The following is a 19,136-nucleotide window of genomic DNA, read 5'->3' as shown; positions in this document are numbered from 1 at the left end:
TGTATCTGCTGTCTACGATCACAAATATCATCCAGAAACAAATTATTTCTTCAAATGTTTCACACAACCGTTTCCTGAATCTGAATCTCCCTGCCTTCTACTCTGTACATGAACCTCAATATATAGTCAACAACGTGTCCTTGAAATGTCAGCTTCAGGAAAGCAATTGGACTGAGCCACATTCGAGAGAGTTTCACGTATTGAACAAGTTTATAACCCCCTTGTTCCCATTTTTGTTAAGTCTGCTGCTCAACATACTGACAGTCAAGCGCATTGTAATAGTTAGTCAAGCCCACAAGGGACTGAGGTGTCAGAATAAAGGAGGGAAGCACAGCCATCCAGAGATAGAGAATAGAATGAAGGCAATTATTTTACTCTTCACTATTTCCGGCTGCTTTGTACTGCTATGGATGGGCTAAATCATAAATTTCATACATTACACTGTCAGAAGAGATCATATAACTGAAGCCACCAAAATATGGAAAGCTATTGCATTTATTCTGTGGACTGCTAGTTCTTGTACAAATGCTTTTATTTGTTTGGCAACACAATCCAAGTTTAGGCATCTGATCAATCTCTGGCTGCACCACTTGCTTGATTAGTGCAGAAATACAAAAAAAAGAGAGAATCAGCCAAGAGGCGGGTGGTATTATTTCCAATCCAAAAGTGCCATCCACATCACTGACACTGAGCGAAGATACACGGCCTGAGAATGGTGGGGGGGTTGGGGAGGGAGGCATGTGAGTTGGAGCACCCGCTGAAAGACGAGATAGGAAACAGCATGTGTGGTCTATTCCCCATATGGTGGAAGTAAATTGATTCACATCGTCTCAATTGGGAAAGTGCTCTGCCCCTTTGTACCAAATTACACTGAGGGTGGGGTGGGGATCATCACAATATTAATAGTTTAATCAAAACGTACAAATTCCACACATCACCTGTTGGTTGGCAGCAAATTAACTGAAACCTCTGACAATTTCCCTGTACTTTCCAAGAATTAATATTTATTACAGATAAGTGAATGCTCATCACAAGTAAACTGTCAATGTATGGGTCGACAGGTAACATTCTAATTGTGTCTTATAAAGCCAGCACAAAGATTCAGACACAACTTCCCAAACAATAAAGAACGGAGAGGATGGTCTGTAGTGGGAAAATGATGTTACAGTGAAAGGAAAGTGTGCAGTGGGCAAGTGATGTTACAGAGATAAGAAGGTCTGCAGTGGGTAAATGATGTTACAGTGTCAGGAATGTCTGCTGTGGGTAAATGATGTTACAGTGTCAGGAATGTCTGCTGTGGGTAAATGATGTTACAGTGTCAGGAATGTCTGCAGTGGGTAAATGATGTGACAGAGATAGGAAGGTCTGCAGTGTGTATATGATGTTACAGAGACAGGAAGGTCTGAAGTGGGTAAATGATGTGACAGAGATAGGAAAGCCTGCAGTGGGTAAATGATGTTACAGAGATAGGAAGGTCTGCAGTGGGTAAATGATGTTAGTGATACGGAGGGCTGCAGTGACTGAACAATGTTACAGAGATAGGGATGTCTGAATTGAGTGAATGATCTTCCAGATTTTGGTAGTCCTGTAGCGACGCAGTGATGTTCCAGAGAGAGGGAGGACTGTGCCACGGAATGTCATTCCAGAAATAGGGGCAATCACAGTGACCGAATGATATTGCAGAGACTGGGAGAGCTGCCGAAAATGAAGGATGATACTTGAATAGGGAGGACTGCATCGACTGAATGAGACAGTGAGGCCTTCAGTGACTGAATCATGTTACAGAGATCGAGTGGCCTGTAGTGAGCGAATGATGACACATAGCTAGGAAGGGCTGCAGTGAATGACGGATGTTTCAGCCATCGGGACAGCTGCAGTGACTGGCTGATGTTACAGAGACGGGTTCGGTCGCAGAGACTGAATGATGTTACAAAGATAGGGGTGTGTGCTTTGACTGAATAATGTTACAGAGAGAGGGTGGGCTGCAGTGACTGACCGATGTTACAGGGAGAGGGCAGGAAGTGAATGATGGCACAGAGATAGTGATGTCTCAGTGAGTGAATGATGTTACAGAGATAGAGAAGGCTGAATTGACTCTTTTAGACGTTGCAGGGACAGAGGAGTGAATGATCTGATCGACAGAGGGAGTCTGCATTGACTGAACGATGTGACTGAAGTCGAGGAGGCTATATTAACATACAGTGTTAAGGGGATTTGGAGGGACGCAGTGTGTGAATGATTTTAGAGACTGGGAGGCTGCAGTGACTGTATGACGTTATGGAAATTAGTTTGGCTGCAGTGATTTAATGATGTTATCGAGATAGTGAGTGTTACAGAGATTCAATGATATGACAGAGACAGTGACGACACGTTGAATGGTTTTGCGGAGTTACAGACCTAACGCTGACTGCAGTGAGTGAATGATGTTCCAGAGATCGGCTGGTCTGCAGTCAGTCAATGGCATTTCAGAAATAGAAAGGTCTGCAGTGAGGGAGTGATATTACAGAAAGAGGGAGAGCAGCAAGGAGTGAATGATGTTACACTTGTTCGGACGTCTGCGGTGACTGGAAGAAATGACAGAGAGAGGGAGGTCTGCAGTGACTGGACGATATGACAGAGGTAGTGAGGTCTGCAGTGACTGGACGATATGACAGAGATAGGGAGGTCTGCAGTGATTGGACGATATGACAGAGGGAGGGAGGTCTGCAGTGACTGGACGATATGACAGAGGTAGTGGGTCTGCAGTGACTGGACGATATGACAGAGGTAGTGAGGTCTGCAGTGACTGGACGATATGACAGAGGTAGGGATTTCTGCAGTGACTGGGAGATGCTGTCGAGATAGGGAGTCCTGCAGGTATTAAATGATGTTCCAGAGTTCATGATGGCCCAGTGACTGAATGATTTTGCAGATTTCTGGAGGGCTGCAGTGAGTGATCTTTCCTGATCTGAATGTCTCTGTATCTTCGCGAAATTGTCCCACAATTGTCTTCCTGAATCACCAAGGAAAATCATTATACTGGATGCAATGTAAAATGGTTGGCCCTGGGACACGACACAGAGGAAATCCTGCAGAAGACCGTGAACCTGAGTTAGCAAGCCCCTCAGAAAAATTCAAGCATCTTACATTTTCTTCCATCAGTTTCACAACAGTTGAGACATTGCCCCGATTCACATTGAATCCAGAGAAAATAGGAACTGCAAATGCTGGAGAATCTGAGATAACAAGGTGTAGAGCTGGATGAACACAGCAGGCCAAATAGCATCATATGAGAACGGAGGCTGATGTTTCGTGCCTCGACCTTTCTTCAGAAATTGGGGAGGGGGGGGGCGGAAAAGATGGTTCTGAAAGAAATAGGGAGAGAGTCGGAAGCAGATAGAAGGTGGATAGAGGAGAAGATAGGTGGAGCGGTGTAGGGCAAGTCAAAGAGGTGGGATGGGGGCAATAAATTGAGGTGTATGCGGGAAGGTAGGGAGGAGGTAGGTCAGTCCAGAGAGGACAGACAGGTCAAGGGAATGGGGAAAGGTTAGTTGGCAGGATATGGGGTTGAAGCTTGAGGTGGGAGAAGGGGATAGGTGAGAGGAAGCACAGGTTAGGGAGGCGGGGTCGAGCTGCTTGTTTTGGTTTGCGGGAGGTTGAGGGGAGATTTTGACGTTTGTGAAATCCACATTCATACCATGGGGCTGCAGGGTTTCCAAGTGGAATAGGAGTTGCCGTTCCTGCAACCTTCGGGTGGCATCGTTATGGCACTGCAGGAGGCCCAGGATGCACATGTTATCTGAGGAATTGGGGGGGTGGGATTTGTAATTGTTCACGGCTGGGAGGTGCAGTTGTTCAGTGTTAACCGAACGGAGATGTTCTGCAAAGCAACCCCCAAGCCTCTACTTGATTTTCCCGATGTAGAGGCGACCACAATGGGTACAGCGGATGCAGTATACTACATTGTACAGGTGAACATCTGCTTGATGTGGAAAGTCTTCTTGCAACCTGGGGTGAGGGTGAGGGCGGAGGTGTGATGGCAGGTGTAGCAATTCCTGCGGTTGCAGTGAAGCATGCCGGGTGTGTTGGGACTGGAGGGGAGCATGGATCAGATAAGGGAGTCACGGAGAGAGTCGACACTCTGGAAAATAGACAAGGGTGGGGAGTGAAAAATGTCTTTGGTGGTAGTGTCGGATTGCATATGGCGGAAGTGTCGGTGGATGATATGTTGCATCTGGAGGTTGGTGGGATGGTACTTGAGGAGAAGGGGGATTCTTTTTTGGTCATTATTGCGGTGATGGGATGTGGGGGAAAAGTTGCGGCAAATGTGGGAGACGTGGTTGAGGGCATTCATGACCACTGCGGCGAGGGCGGGCAAGTTGCATTCCCTTCAAATGAGGACATCTGAGATGTACGGAGCAGAATGACACATCCTGGGAGCAGATGTGGTGGATGTGAAGGAATTGGGAATAGGGGATAGCATTTTTGCAGGAAGATGGATGGGAGGAGGTGTATTCTTGGTAGCTGTGGGAATCGGTGGGCTTGAAATGGATATTGGATTCGAGGTGGTTGCCTGAGATGTAGACTGAGAGTTCCAGGAAGGTGAGGGAGTTGTTAGAGATGGTCCAGGTGAACTTAAGGTTGGGGTGGACGGTTTGGTTGAAGTGGATGAACTGTTCAAGCTCCTCGTGGGACCACGAGGCAGCGCCGATGCAGCCATCAATGTAATGGAGTACAGATTGTTGCACATAACCTACAAAGACACAGGCACAGGTTGGGCCCATGCAGGTACACATGGCCACGCTGTTTGTCTGTAGGAAGTGGGAGGAATTGACAGAGAAGTTGTTGAGGGGGAGGACAAGTTTGGCTAAGCGGATGAGGGTGTCAGTGCAGGAGGAATCGTCAGGCCTGTGGGACAGGCAGAAGAGAAGGCCCTTTAGGAAATCTACATGGGGAATGCAGCAACATTTCCACCATGCACAGCCTTTGCATTTTAAAGAATAATGTACTCTTCCTCAGGTGAGGAGCTTAGAATTAGAACAACACGGAGGCAACCATTTCTGTAAATTCAGTGGAAGGGTCACCCGACCTGACACATTAACTTTGTTTTCCCCTTCAAGATGCTGCCGGAACTGTTGAGCTTTTCCAGCAACTTTGTTTTTGTTCCTTTAAATTATGACTCCTTTCTTTGCTCCGCAGGACGCATTTTGACACTGTTGCTTTCCTAATTAATCATGTTGAAACCATGTGACTTAACGCAGTAGCCTCCAGTCGTACTAAAAATGTGCAGTTTAATGACGTCCTTTTGTCATTGGGCTGAGTACTCGCTTCATCATCAGTAATACTGGACAGACTTGCTCACTGTCATCCATTACTCTTCACTTGATTTGGCATCACCATTTGTTTTATTGATGCTTACAGTGAATTGTTTGCTTAAAAGGTAACATGAGCGTGCTTGTGAACTTCTCTCTGAACTTGGAGAGAGTTGCTACATAAATAAATGTGTTTGTGCAGCAGTTTATATCACGGAGCATATATGCAACACATTGGAATATAGATTTAGAATTTTTATCGAACAATGGATCGAATGTATTAAAATATACAAAAAGGTAGCACAGCCACAGCAGGATGAAACCTCTGGATATTGTGAAGAGTAAAATAATAGACTTTCTTCTGCTCTCCATCTCTGGGTCAGAAGAATTCTGTCCTTTGCTCTGATCCTGCAGTCTCTTACGAGCCTGACTGGCCACTAAAATTTGCCTGACTGTCAAAGCGTTTATCAAAAGAATTAAAGCAAATGGGAGCATTGGAGTTAAGATCTTTTCAAAGCGTTTGAATCCTATCCATATGGGATCGTCATAATATGCTTCATTGTTCACGCAGAGCCACTCGACATTGTTAAAGATTTGGTAAGATTCAAACCGGAAGTAGGTGGGAATGTTTTTGAAACAGGTCAGAATGCCTGTTGTTGATAGAACTGCTGTTGCAATTTTCTTGGTGCAATATTTCATTTTCAACTTCTGGCAACAAATGGCAACAAATCGATCAAAAGTAAAAGTGACGGTGAACCAGACAGAACAATCAGCGGTAGCGCGGCGCAGCACAGAGGTAATTTTACAGACAGCGGTCATATCCAAGAAATTGACAGGGAAATAATATTCATTGATCCGGTAGAGTGTGACCTCAAGGATAACATACAGTAGATCCGCTGTTGCCATGGCAACGAGGTAACAAGCGGTGCATGAGGAAATTCCACATTTTCCTCTGAATAAAATCACAAGTGCCAGTGAATTCACTGTGAGAGAATGAAGGGAAAGGAGATGCGAAATTACATTTAAAAAGTCATTCACATTTTCTCAAGACAGACCAGTGAACACAAACAAATCAGCTGGAGAGGGTCCAGAAGAGATTTACAAGGATGTTGCCTGGGATAGAAGGTTTGAGTTGTGAACAAAGGCTGTGTAGGCTGGGATTGATTTCATTGGAGGCTAGGAGGTGGAGAGATGAACTGCTGAAATTTTGTAAAATAATGAGAGTTCCAGATAGAGTTGATGGTTATTGTCTTTTCTCCAAGATGGGGAATTTTCAGATGAGGGAGCACAAAACGTGCATTGGCTCTGGCACTCAGTAAACTCACATTTTTTTAGGTGAGAGGAGAGATTTTTTTTAAAAAAAGGACATTGAGGTTTTTTTCGACACAGATGGTTGTTCAAGTGTGGAATGATTTTCCAGAGGAAGTGGCGGATGTACAGTTACAATGTGAAAAAGATATCTGGTTGGATATATGAATGGGAAGGACATGGGCCAGGAGCAAACAGGTGGGAATATTTCAGTTTGGGATTTTGTTTGGGATGGACTTCGTGGAACAAAGGGACCTGTTTTAGTGCTGTATGAATCTATGTCTCTATGACTTCAACTGGCCACTGAGGTATCGTGTTCAGAGTTGTATGGGTTATGCAGGGGGGGGGGTGGATCTGGGTGGGATGCTTCAAGGGGCAGTGTGGACTTGCTGTGATGAAGGGCCTTTTGCCACACTGCAGAGAATCTAATCTAATCGAATCACATACAGATCAGGATAAAGATCTATTTTAACGGACATCAGTCAGAGGGGTGCAGCAGACTCCTGTCCAGAAGCAGGTGAGTGCTTTAATAGCCCAATGAGGAATTGTGTGTCTGAAGCTGGAGCAGTGCAAGCTTGGAGTAGACCATCTGCTCCTCCAGCTGCAATTTGTACCATTTCGTTTTGCGCTGCAATGTGCATCACCTGCAAAGAAATACCTACAAACTCATCAGACTCACCTTCTGATTTGTCCATCTGTCCTTCACACGTCACCTTTCGTGGTGTTACCTCCTGTGGATTAGCCTGACTCACCCTGACTTCAAACTCGAGCCATAAATCCCCAGCCATGCAAACCAGCCAAAGCTTGTTGATACTTTGCAAATCAATCTTTTTTTTTATTTTCCCACTTCTGAATTAGCCTCAGCAATGAGCCAAGTGTTTGTGATCGATTAATGAACAGAAAATCGGGTAGATTTCCCTGTATTCCTTCATAATGTTTGACACCCAAATTCCAATGGACCTGTGTCTCTGTGACGAGAGCCCAGTGTACGTGAGGGTGGATGCGAGAGGAGAGCTCTATAGCTCTGTTCCCACTGCTCCATATATCACCAGGTGAAAACGAACCACACAAGAATACACCTTACTTCACACAAAATGATATGTGAATCAGGTTCATCAGCAAACACAGTTGTTTGTTTATGAACAGGAATAAAATTGTATATCAAGTATAACGTCACTGACAAACATGGAATTCCGGGAGGTAGAGGAGTAAACGTTTATCCCAATTAAAATTGCCAAAAGACTCCTTCTGTCTCTCTCTCTCCCGTTCCCTAAAATAGCAGAGAACAAAACAGGCTTCTTGCAGAGATGGAAAAATTCCAAAACAACAGGTGTTCTTTGACCAATGGGTTATTTGAGAAGATCGAATGCAAAAGTTTTGGATATTTCAGAGTCACTGGACGTGCGTTGGAACATGTGTAGTCCTGTCACCAAACATGCACCTTTCCCAATGAAGCCTTGTGCGCACAGATTTTCTGAAAATACAATATCTTGATGCTCTTCCAGTCTCTTTCAAAACAAGGAATAGGTTTCAGTCTGAAATGATGTTGTGCTTTTTTTTTTGGTTATTGAATTAAGTGAGTCACTGTTCAAAACATACTGGTTCATGCAACCTCAATCGTTCCAGACACTTTAATCAACCTGCACAGAGATGTGAGATACAGGTCGGGAATTTGAACCCGGGCATGATTTTGCTCAGGGTCAGTACAGTACCATCGCACCACAAGAACCTTACCCCGAGCAATCACAGACACTTACCAGGCAAACCGATTACAGCAATTGCAACATAGAATATATTCCTCACCAACTGAATTGGTCGATACATTTTCTGACTGGAAAGATCAATCACTTTGTGTTGCTCGTAATGTCTCTGATTCAGAAAAAAGATAAAGGCCCTTACTTTATAGCCTACAGGAGCTGCCACGGGATACTGTGTTTGCAAAATTTTCCAGTTGTTTGTTTTCCAAAAGGCTCACAAACAGAGATTACGACAGTCAAGTTAACTCTCCAGTGATGGAAAATATTTCACAATTTGTTTTGGAGAGTTCTGCAGCTCTCCTGAGATGAAGAATTTCAGTTGAGTGACTCTTAGGCTCAAAAATATCACAAAATATTCCCACCCAGCATTTTGCCACAGGGTCTGTACTGACTGGTTCAGATCTCTGGAAGAGCAGCTCAACTTGTCTCAGTCAGCAGCCCCAGTTCAACTATCACTCCACTATTTTCCTCAGCCAGTTCAGGAGTAATGTGTACAGTTCCAGACACCCTGGTATAGAAATGATATTATTAAGCTGCAGAGGATTCATAAAAGAATTACCAGGATGTTGCCAGGAGTGTAAGGTTTCAGTCAGATGGAGAGTCTGGATTGGCTCGAACTGTTTTCAATGGAGCATAAGCAGTTAAGAGGTGACCTGAGAAAGAATTATAAAATCATAGTGAGTATAAATGATGTGAACGGCAGGGCCCTTTTCCCTTGACTGGGGGATTTCAAGACTGGGGAACATATCTTTAAGGTCACATGAGAATGATTTAAAAAAGACACAAGGTCAATATGTTTGCAGAGGGAGTGCTTGTGTGCAGAATGAAGTTGGAAAGAAAATGATGATTGTGGGTTCAGTTGCCAACTTTAAAAGACATTTAGACAAGTACATGAATCAGAAATGTTTGGAGAGGTAGGAGCCAAGGGCAGACAGATTGGATTAGCTCAGTTTGGGATTATGGCCAGCATAGACTGGTTGGACTGAAAGGTCTGTTTCCATACTGTATGACTCTATGAGCCAATGATTTAGATGTTTACTCGATGCCTACAGATTAAATCTTGCTTACTTACAATCCGAGACCATTCATTTCAGATTCTAACCGCTGCCCAGTCAAAGGAATGTTTTGTATCAGAAGACGCTTTCATTCATACAATTGTGGTTCAATGTCTGCATGAAAAGCCCAGTTGGAAAATTTCATGTTTTAGAAATATCACCACATCAATCTCCCATACTTGATAACAGTACAAACCAGCTCTCCATTTCACAAAACACAGGCCCACTCATTCAAAAATTGACCTGAATGAAACCTCTGTGACATCATCCCTGAGTACCGTCAAAAGTAATTGTTCAGGAGCTTCCCTCGGTATTTATAGTGGTTGAATTGACTGGTTCACAAGCCTCAGGTCTTTGGGCACATGTGACAGGACATCAGAGATATATTTGAAAGAAGGCAAAGGATTCCCTTTCCCTTTTTGTCCTCACACTGGTGCTGGTGTGGCCCATTTGGTGGTATTTACACTCAAATGTGGTGTGCCCAATGGGCCAGTGCTTCCCATTTTGAACAAAATGCTGCAATGTATTCCACGTCTGGGAAACAAGGAGCATAACAAGGTAGAATTCAGCACTCATTTGGAGAGGGAGGAACTTGGGTGAGAAATAACAGAGTTAAACTTAAAGGAACGATTGATGACTCTTGGTGTGTACCTGATGGAGTTTAGAAAGATCAGACAGAATCTGCTTGAAATGTACAGAATACTGAGAGGCCTGGACAGAGTGGACGTGGAGAAGATGTTTCCACCAGTAGGAGAAATTAGGACCTGCCTGTACAGCCTCAGAGCTAAGATGCAACCCTTTAGAACTGACAAGAGGAGGGATTTCTTCAGCCGGAGAGTGGTGAATCTGTGGAAGTCATTACCATAGAAGGCTGTGGAGACCAAGTCTTTGAGATTTATAGGATGGAGCTGGATTACCATTCGGACACGAGGCTTTGTTCTTTTGTGTCTGTTTGATTGTGAGTTAAATTTCTCCCATTAATGTGGTGTACATATGGATTTTATTTTAGCACCCGACACCTTGGGTTCAAGATAGAAAGATGGAAACTGGGAGCAGTAGGCAGCCCTTCAACCATTGGAAAATTGCCATTTGATATGATCATGGGTGATCCATTAAAGCATACTCCCAATTTCTCTGCATACCTGTTGATGACTTCAATGTCTAAATGGAATCAAACTCTTTCTTGAACTTAATTCCTCTCAAATGTCCATGTCTCCACCTTTCTCATCCAATCTCTCTCTCTTTCTTAGCCAGAATTAACCCAGTCTGCTCATCTCTCTCATGCCTTGTCATTCTGTCCTGACCCATCCTTCAGTCTCCTTCATCCAACCTGTCTCTCATTTTGTCAATCCATCTTGCCCAGTCTTTCTCACCCCATCTCTGTCCCTCTCCAACCCAAACTCTCCCTTGTGCTCTCCATTTCTCTCTCATACATCAGTCTCTCACAGACTGTGTCACCATCTCTTACACCCAATCTGTCTTTCACTCTGTCGCCCTGTCTCTCTCTATCTCCTCCGACACCTCAGACTCTTTCCCATGTACTCGCCTTCTTCCTTTCTTTCTGTCTTTCTATCTACCTACCTACCAACAAATCTATCACCCTCACTCAGCCAAGTGAGGTCGGCGGGCACCACTGGAGTGAAGGCAATTGCATAGCCTCACTGAGGACATATCATGAACAGAGGGAATCTAGGTCAACCCACATCAAAACCCGAAAACAAAACCAAGCCTCAGCGAAATGGTTGACATTTTCTTCAGGATCTGGGCTGGCAAGCCATCGTCGGTGCTTCAGGTATGCGGTCTTGAGAAAAAAGAGAGTCCCCCTAGGCCTGAATTGAGTAAGACAATGTTGGCCAGTAAACAGGACAGTCCACACCCTGGAAAACCCATTCCTATTTGTCATGGAACAATTAAATTGCTCCGCAACATCCAAGTCAGAACAAATTGAAATAAAAATCTGATGAAATGATCATCCAGTTCTAATGGAGGTTGTCGCTGGTGTGGCCATGTCAGTGATTGCAGAACCAGTCCTTCACAAAATTTGCTGAGTACTCTAACCCTTAAGATGACATAAACTGACACTGAGACAGAGAATCTGTACTGGAGAAACTTTACAGGTTCAGGGTACAACTTCGGTTCCAGTCACTTATGAAAAGCGGTTTGTTGAAGTTACACTGATTGCAGGAAAAGACACGGACCCAGCACTGATGTGGCAAAATTGATTGAGAAAGATTCACGTTGGTTGGCCCAACGTTCTTTGATGAGCAAATGGCTGCGTCAGTGAAGTCCTAATTAATTACCTGTATGTGTTTCAGGAAAGTCAAAGGACTATCAAAGGAGCCAATGTCACCCTATATCAATCCCACGGGTTTGAAAGGCCTGCTCAGTGCCTTTTATCTTGCAGGGACAAGTAGAGGAAGAAATCTGGAGGCGGGAATGTGAATAAATTATCAAACGAGTGTAGTTTGCTGAGTGGGCAGCCCTGGTCGTCCCGATTGTGGAGCCCAAAGGGACAGGCTTCTGTGTTCAGCAAGCTCTCCCTTGAATTGAATCAAAATGGTTTTCATTGTTCATCATTCTTGTTTAAGCTTACAATGTAACGTTTCATCTGCTGCTTTAACCACCATTGTATGAAAAAAGCTTCTATTTACAGGACAGTTACCTGCCTCAATGGCGATTATTTTTTTCTTTTGAAACGCAGTCTTGTCAACTACATCGCGTCATAGAGTCCCCACAGTGTGGAAGCAGGCGATTCAACACATTGAGTCCGCACCAACCCTCCAAACAACACACCCACCCAGACCCAATCCTATCCCTGCAACCCTGCATTTCCTCTGGATAATCCAATTCGCCTGCACATCCACAGACATGATGGGCAATTTAGCATGGCTAGACTATGACAAACAGCGCATTTTTCAACTGTGGGAGGGATCACCTGAAGGAAATCCACGCAGAAACAGAGAGAATGTACAAACTCCACACAGACATCCTGGAATCAAACATGGGTCCCTGGCCTCAGGGGCAGCAGTGCCAACCCACAGGGAGCAAAGTACTTAATTTTCAAACCTATCACAAAAATTAAATGAACACCCAAATGCACTGATCAGAGAGTCAAACGCTGAAGTAAATAATTTCAGAATGTTAAAAAGTGCACACATTTCACGAAAATACAACACAAACTGATTTGTCCACTTTAACAAAAAACACAGAAGAAAGTATAAAATCTCACATGTATTCACGCCATTAGAGCTGTCACTCAACCTTTCCAAATCCCTCAGAAGTTTCTTTCATTGCATTGTCCTCGCATCACAGATTTCCCTCTCAGGTACGAGCTTGGAGATTGTCAAAAAGCAAGCTGAGATAAGAATTGACAACTGATTGGATGCTTGATACGAAAGGTGAGCATGATTCTGGGGAGGGACTGAATTCTGCCAGTGATGATGGAGCGGGGATTCTGCTGCAATCGCTCACTTTGTGTGCATTTTTCTGTCTGATTGTGTGGAAACAGCAAAACCCATGAAACAAATCTTAATGGAGAAAGTTCAGTTCAACTGGTATTTAAGATACAATTGCGGAGCAGTAAAATCTGTCAATCATCAGCCAACCAGCCACATCCCACAAGCAATTCTGGTGAAGCCAAACTCATTCCATCCTTTTTTGAATTTGACACGTGGCATTTTGTTTCAACATTTACTTTTGAATTCTCTTTCCACTGCAGTTAATTTCCTTGTAGTTGTGATTCTTCCCTGTGAAAAGTGCAGTCTCTCCAACTGCACCGTGCACTACTTGGTGACCATGACCACAATGTATCTGCTGTCTACGATCATAAATATCATCCAGAAACAAATTATTTCTTCATATGCTTCACAAGACTCTTTCCTTGATCTCAAACTCCCTGCTTCTACTCTATATATGAACCTCAATATATAGTCAACAATGTGTCCTTAAATGCCAGCTTCAGGAAAGCAAATGGGCTGAGCCACTGTAGAGTGAGTTTGACTTATTGAACAAGTTTATAGCCCCTTTGCTCCCATTTTTGTTAAATCTGCTGATCAACACACTGACAGTCAAGCACATTGTAATAGTTAGTCAAGCCCACAAGGGACTGAGGTTCCAGAATAAAGGAGGGAAGCACAGCCATCCAGAGATAGAGAATAGAATGAAGTCAATTATTTTACTCTTCACTATTTCCGGCAACTTTTGTACTTCTATGGAATGGCTAAATCATAATTTCATACATTACAGTGTTAGAAGAGGTTATATAACTGAAGCCTTCAAAATATGGTGATATATTGCATTTATTCTGTGGAATGTTAGTTCTTGTACAAATGCTTTTATTTGTTTGGCAACACAATCCAAGCTTCGGCGTCTGATCAATCTCTGGCTGCACCACTGGCTTGACGAGTGCAGAAATACAAAAAAAAGAGAATCAGCCAAGAGGCGGGTGGTATTATTTCCAATCCATAAGTGCCATCCACATCACTGACACTGAGCGAAGATACACGGCCTGAGAATGGTGGGGCGGGGTGTTGGGAGGGAGGCATGTGAGTTGGAGCACCCGCTGAAAGACGAGATAGGATACAGCATGTGTGGTCTACTCCCCATATGGTGGAAGTAGATTGATTCACATCGTCTTCACTCAATTGGGAAAGTGCTCTGCCCCTTTGTACCCAATTACACTGAGGGTGGGGTGGGGATCATCACAAATATTAATAGTTTAATCAAAACATACAAATTCCACACATCACCTGTTGGTTGGCAGCAAATTCACAGAAATCTCTGACAATTTCCCTGTGCTTTCCAAGAATTAAAATTTATTACAGATAAGTAAATGCAAATCACAAGTAAACTGTCAATGTACGGGTCGACAGATAACATTCTAATTCTGTCTTATAAAGCCAGCACAAAGATTCAGACACAACTTCCCAAACAATAAAGAACGGAGAGGATGGTCTGTAGTGGGAAAATGATGTTACGGTGAAAGGAAAGAGTGCAGTGGGCAAGTGATGTTACAGAGATAGGAAGGTCTGCAGTGGGTACATGATGTTACAGAGACAGAAAAGTCTGCAGTGGGTAAATGACGTTACAGAGACAGAAAGGTCTGCAGTGGGTAAATGATGTTACAGAGATAGGAAGGTATGCAGTGGGTAAATGAAGTTACAGAAGTAGGAAGGTCTGCAGTGGGTAAATGATGTTACAGTGACAGGAAAGCCTGCAGTGGGTATATGATGTTACAGCGGTAGGAAGGTCTGCAGTGGGTAAATGAAGTTACAGAGATACGGAGGGCTGCAGTGACTGAACAATGTTACAGATATAGGGATGTCTGAATTGAGTGAATGATCTTCCAGATATGGTAGTCCTGCAGTGACGCAGTGATGTTCCAGAGAGAGGGAGGACTGGGTCACGGAGTGTCATTACAGAAATAGGGACAGCTGCAGTGACCGAATGATATTGCAGAGACTGGGAGAGCTGCCGAAAATGAAAGATGATACTTGTAGAGGGAGGACTGCATCGACTGAATGAGACAGTGAGGTCTTCAGTGACTGTATCATGTTACAGAGATCGGGTGGCCTGTAGTGAGTGAATGATGACACAGAGCTAGGAAGGGCTGCAGTGAATGACCGATGTTTCAGCCATCGGGGCAGCTGCAGTTACAGAGACGGGTTTGGTCGCAGAGACTGAATGATGTTACAAAGATAGGGGTGTGGGCTTTGACTGAATAATGTTACAGAGAGAGCGTGGGCTTCAATGACGGACCGATGTTACAGGGAGAGGGCCGGAAGTGAATGATGGCACAGACATAGTGATGTCTCAGTGAGTGAATGATGTTACAGAGATAGAAAAGGCGGAATTGACTCTTTTAGACGTTGCAGGGACAGGGGCGTGAATGATCTGATCGATAGAGGGAGTCTGCATTGACTGAACGATGTGACTGAAGTCGAGGAGGCTCTGTAAACACACAGTGTGAAGTGGATTTGGAGGGACGCAGTGTGTGAACGATTTCAGAGACTGGGAGGCTGCAGTGACTGTATGACGTTTTGGAAATTAGTTTGGCTGCAGTGACTTAATGATGTTATCGAGAGAGTGAGTGTTCCAGAGATTCAATGATATGACAGAGATAGTGACGACACATTGAATGGTTTTGCGGAGTTACAGACCTAACGCTGACTGCAGTAAGTGAATGATGTTCCAGAGATCGGCTGTTTTTCAGTCAGTCAATGGCATTTCAGAAATAGAAAGGTCTGCAGTGAGTGAGCGATATTACAGAAAGAGCGAGAGCAGCAAGGAGTGAATGATGTTACACTTGTTCGGACACCTGCAGTGATGGGACGATATGACAGAGGTAGGGAGGTCTGCAGTGACTGGACGATATGACAGAGGTAGGGAGGTCGGCAGTGACTGGACGATATGACAGAGGTAGGGAGTTCTGCAGTGACTGGAAGATACTGTCGAGATACGGAGTCCTGCATGTATTAAATGATGTTCCAGTGTTCATGACGACCCAGGGACTGAATGATTTTGCAGATTTCTGGAGGGCTGCAGTGAGTGACTGATATTAAGTGATAGAGAGGCCTGTGGTTGATAAAAGATGATGCATAGATAGCGAGGACTGCAGGAAGTAACTGCTGTTACAGAGATAAGAATTGCAGGAAGTGACTGACATTACATAGGTAGGGAGAGCTGCAGTGAACGAGCGACATTACCGACATTGTAAGGGCTCATGTGACTGAATGATCTGACAGATATTTTGCAGAGACAGAAGGCTTTCAACGACGGAATCAAATGACGGGGGTGGAGGGCGGGTGAACTGCAGTGAGTGAACACTGTTACAGAGATAATGAGGTCAGCAATGACTGAATGATGTTACAGAGATTGGGATGCCTGCAGTGAGTGAAGGATGTTTCAGAGACAGAGAGCACCTGCAGGAACTAAATGATGTCGCAGAGATGAGAGTTGCAGAAAGTGACTGCTATGACAGAGACAGGAAGAGAAGAACTGACTGATGTGTGTTATAATGAGCGTGACAGCTTCCAGAGGTGAAGGACGTTGCAGATACAGGGAGGACAGCAGTAAATGAACGACGTTGCAGAAAGAGCGAGAGCTGCAGTCAGTGAATGATGTTGCTGAGACTCGGACAGTTGTGGGAAATGAATGATGTTACAGAGATAGAAATGTCTTCAGTTAATGAATAGTGTTTTAATGATACGAAAAGTTGCCAGAAGTGAACAATTTTATGGACAAAGGGAGGGCTGCAGTGACTGAATGATATGACAGAGATAGAGAGGGCTACATTGGATCAGTGTTGTGAAGGAGATTTGGAGAGCTGCAGTTTGTGAATAATATTGCAGTGATAGGGACCGCTGTATTGGGTGCATTCTACTTCAGAGACAGGGAGGCCGCAGTGACTGTACAATGTTATAGGGATAGGTTTGACTGCAGTGACTGAATGATCCGAGACAGGTAGAGAGTGCTGCCAGCATTAAATGACATTTCAGAGATGGTGAGGGCCCAGTGGCTGAAAGATTTTGCAGAGTGAGGGAGGGGTTCAGTGACGAATGATGTTACATGTATAGTGAGGATTGCAGGAAGTGAATGATATCAGAGAGAAAGCAAGGGCTGGAGTGTTTGAATTATGTTACAGAGATAAGCAGGGCTGCCATGAGTTAAATATGCGACAGAAATGGGAACGTCCAATGTTTGAATGATGAAACGGAGTTCGGGAGAGCTGCAGTGACTGAATGATATTACAGAGACATGCAATGCTGCAATGACTGCATGATGTGACAGAGAAGAGAGACGTCCAGTGAGTGAGTGATGTTACAGACATAGGGAGGGCTGCAGTGAGTGAATGGTGATGCAGGGTTAGGTCGGGCTACATTGTGTGAATGATGTTACACAGATTGGGAGGTCTGCAGTGACTGAATGATGATGCAGAGTTAGGTAGGGCTGCATTGAGTGAATGATGTTACAGAGATCAGGAGGTCTGTGGTGAGTGGATGATATTTCGAGATAGTGAGTGCTGCAGGGATTAATTGATATTCTAGATATAGTGAGTGCCCAGTGGCTGGATCATTTTGCAGACTTAGGGAGGACTACATTGAGTGAATGATTTGAAAGAGATATGGAGGCCATCTGTTCCCGAATTGTGTTGCAACGACATGGAGGGCTGCAGAGAATGATCGATTTCCAAGGGAGAGGGAGGGGGAGTCAATTAAATTTTATCGTGTTGCAGAAAATATCATTTCCCTTGTCTTGCCATTTTCTTTTATGAGTTATTCTTGGAAATGGTTTCTTTATCAGATCGCAGTCAGATATTGGCCATCTGTAAGTATTTCATATTTAAGATGACTTGCGGATGAGTGTATCTTGATTCCCAACATGTGTGGGACTCATTCCTTCATCCATTGCGGTATTTTGCAGGCGATGTGGTGCACAATAATATGAGGCACTTTGAGGCATTGTGTCAAAATCCATCTGATAATCCAAATAGACCATATCCTCTGCTTCGCCGCACGAACTCTGCCTGGAATATATTCTGGAGATCTACTCAGACCTCCCCTTCACAATTCCGCGCTGCCTGTGCTGAATCAAAGGTTTTTCTACTTGCCAAATAATCATTGGGTTTGGAATAAATCGATCACCTTCCCGACTTCCGAGGTTGGGTTTACAGGTCATGCATTTTACACTGTTGTACTCCCTCCTAGTTAAAACAATACTAAGGGCGTAATTTCTTCCCTGCCGTTTCTTTCGTTCCTGCGATTTCCATCTCTTTCTCTTCATGGAATTGACTCACACGAGTGTTTCTTGATCTATTTTGCTGACCATTGTGGGAGCATCAGCGAACATCCTTTCCTCTGATATCATGGTGGATACAGTGTAAATGGTTCGGCCTGGTTCACGACACTGTGGAATTCCTGCAGAGATGTCGTGGAGCTGGGTTAACCACCCTCTTGTTCAAATACAACCAACTTTCATTGTCTTCCATAACGCTCCAAATCGAGGAAACACTGTCCCCAAATTGCATTGCCTCCAGTTCTGCGTTGAGCCATTTTCCTGCAAATTTCCAAATGTCTCGGTGGTGTCAAGGCCACTCAACCTTACCTTTTCCACAGTGTTTGTAATTCAGTGATAATTAGAGGAAAACATACCATGACAATCTTACTTGAAGTATTCTCACAAATTCGCACTTTTCCACCAGGCGCAGACATTGCTTTTCTAAGAATAATATCCTCTTCCTGATGTGAGGAAAGAATCAGACCAACGTAGGAGGACATTTCCCGTGAATTGTGCCTCCCATCCTGCTCCGGAGGACACTCTGTGACGCTTTTCATTCCTCGTTTCTTCATGGTCACCCAATGGTCTTTTGTGTGACTAAAAACGTGCTGTTTATTCCATCTGTTGTCTGTTGGAACCTTTTATTGTTGTTGGATCCATTTCGTCACCACTAATGTTAGACATATTTGCTCCTGCAGAACCTTTCCTTTCGGTTATTCATCCAGCAATCACTATTATCTATTACCCTTGTCATGATGTGGAATTACCATTTGTTTTATTGATGCTTACAATGAATAATTTGCTTACAAGGAATCATCAAGGAGTTTGCGAATTTTTCTCTGAACTTGGAGAATGTTGCTAGGTAAATAAATGTGTTTGTGCAGCAGTTTACATCCCGGAGCATACTTGCAACACACAGGAAAATATCTGCAGAAGCGCAACTCAATAAC

The 19,136-nt window shown here is 44.0% G+C and overlaps 1 protein-coding gene across 1 annotated transcript; it reads right to left on the bottom strand.

The window, feature by feature from the left end:
- Positions 1–5,384: 5,384 nt before the first annotated feature.
- Positions 5,385–18,758, bottom strand: LOC132207516 (probable G-protein coupled receptor 139). Its single transcript, XM_059643370.1, has 3 exons — positions 18,561–18,758; positions 8,357–8,468; positions 5,385–6,274 (listed from the first exon to the last, which is right to left on the bottom strand). Exons 1-3 carry the CDS (start codon positions 18,756–18,758, stop codon positions 5,385–5,387), a joined length of 1,200 nt encoding a protein of 399 aa, XP_059499353.1.
- Positions 18,759–19,136: the final 378 nt, after the last annotated feature.

The sequence above is a fragment of the Stegostoma tigrinum genome, chromosome X (genome assembly GCF_030684315.1).
Source record: "Stegostoma tigrinum isolate sSteTig4 chromosome X, sSteTig4.hap1, whole genome shotgun sequence".
Taxonomy (NCBI): Eukaryota; Metazoa; Chordata; class Chondrichthyes; order Orectolobiformes; family Stegostomatidae; genus Stegostoma; species Stegostoma tigrinum.
This window is presented reverse-complemented; position numbering and strand designations above follow the sequence as displayed.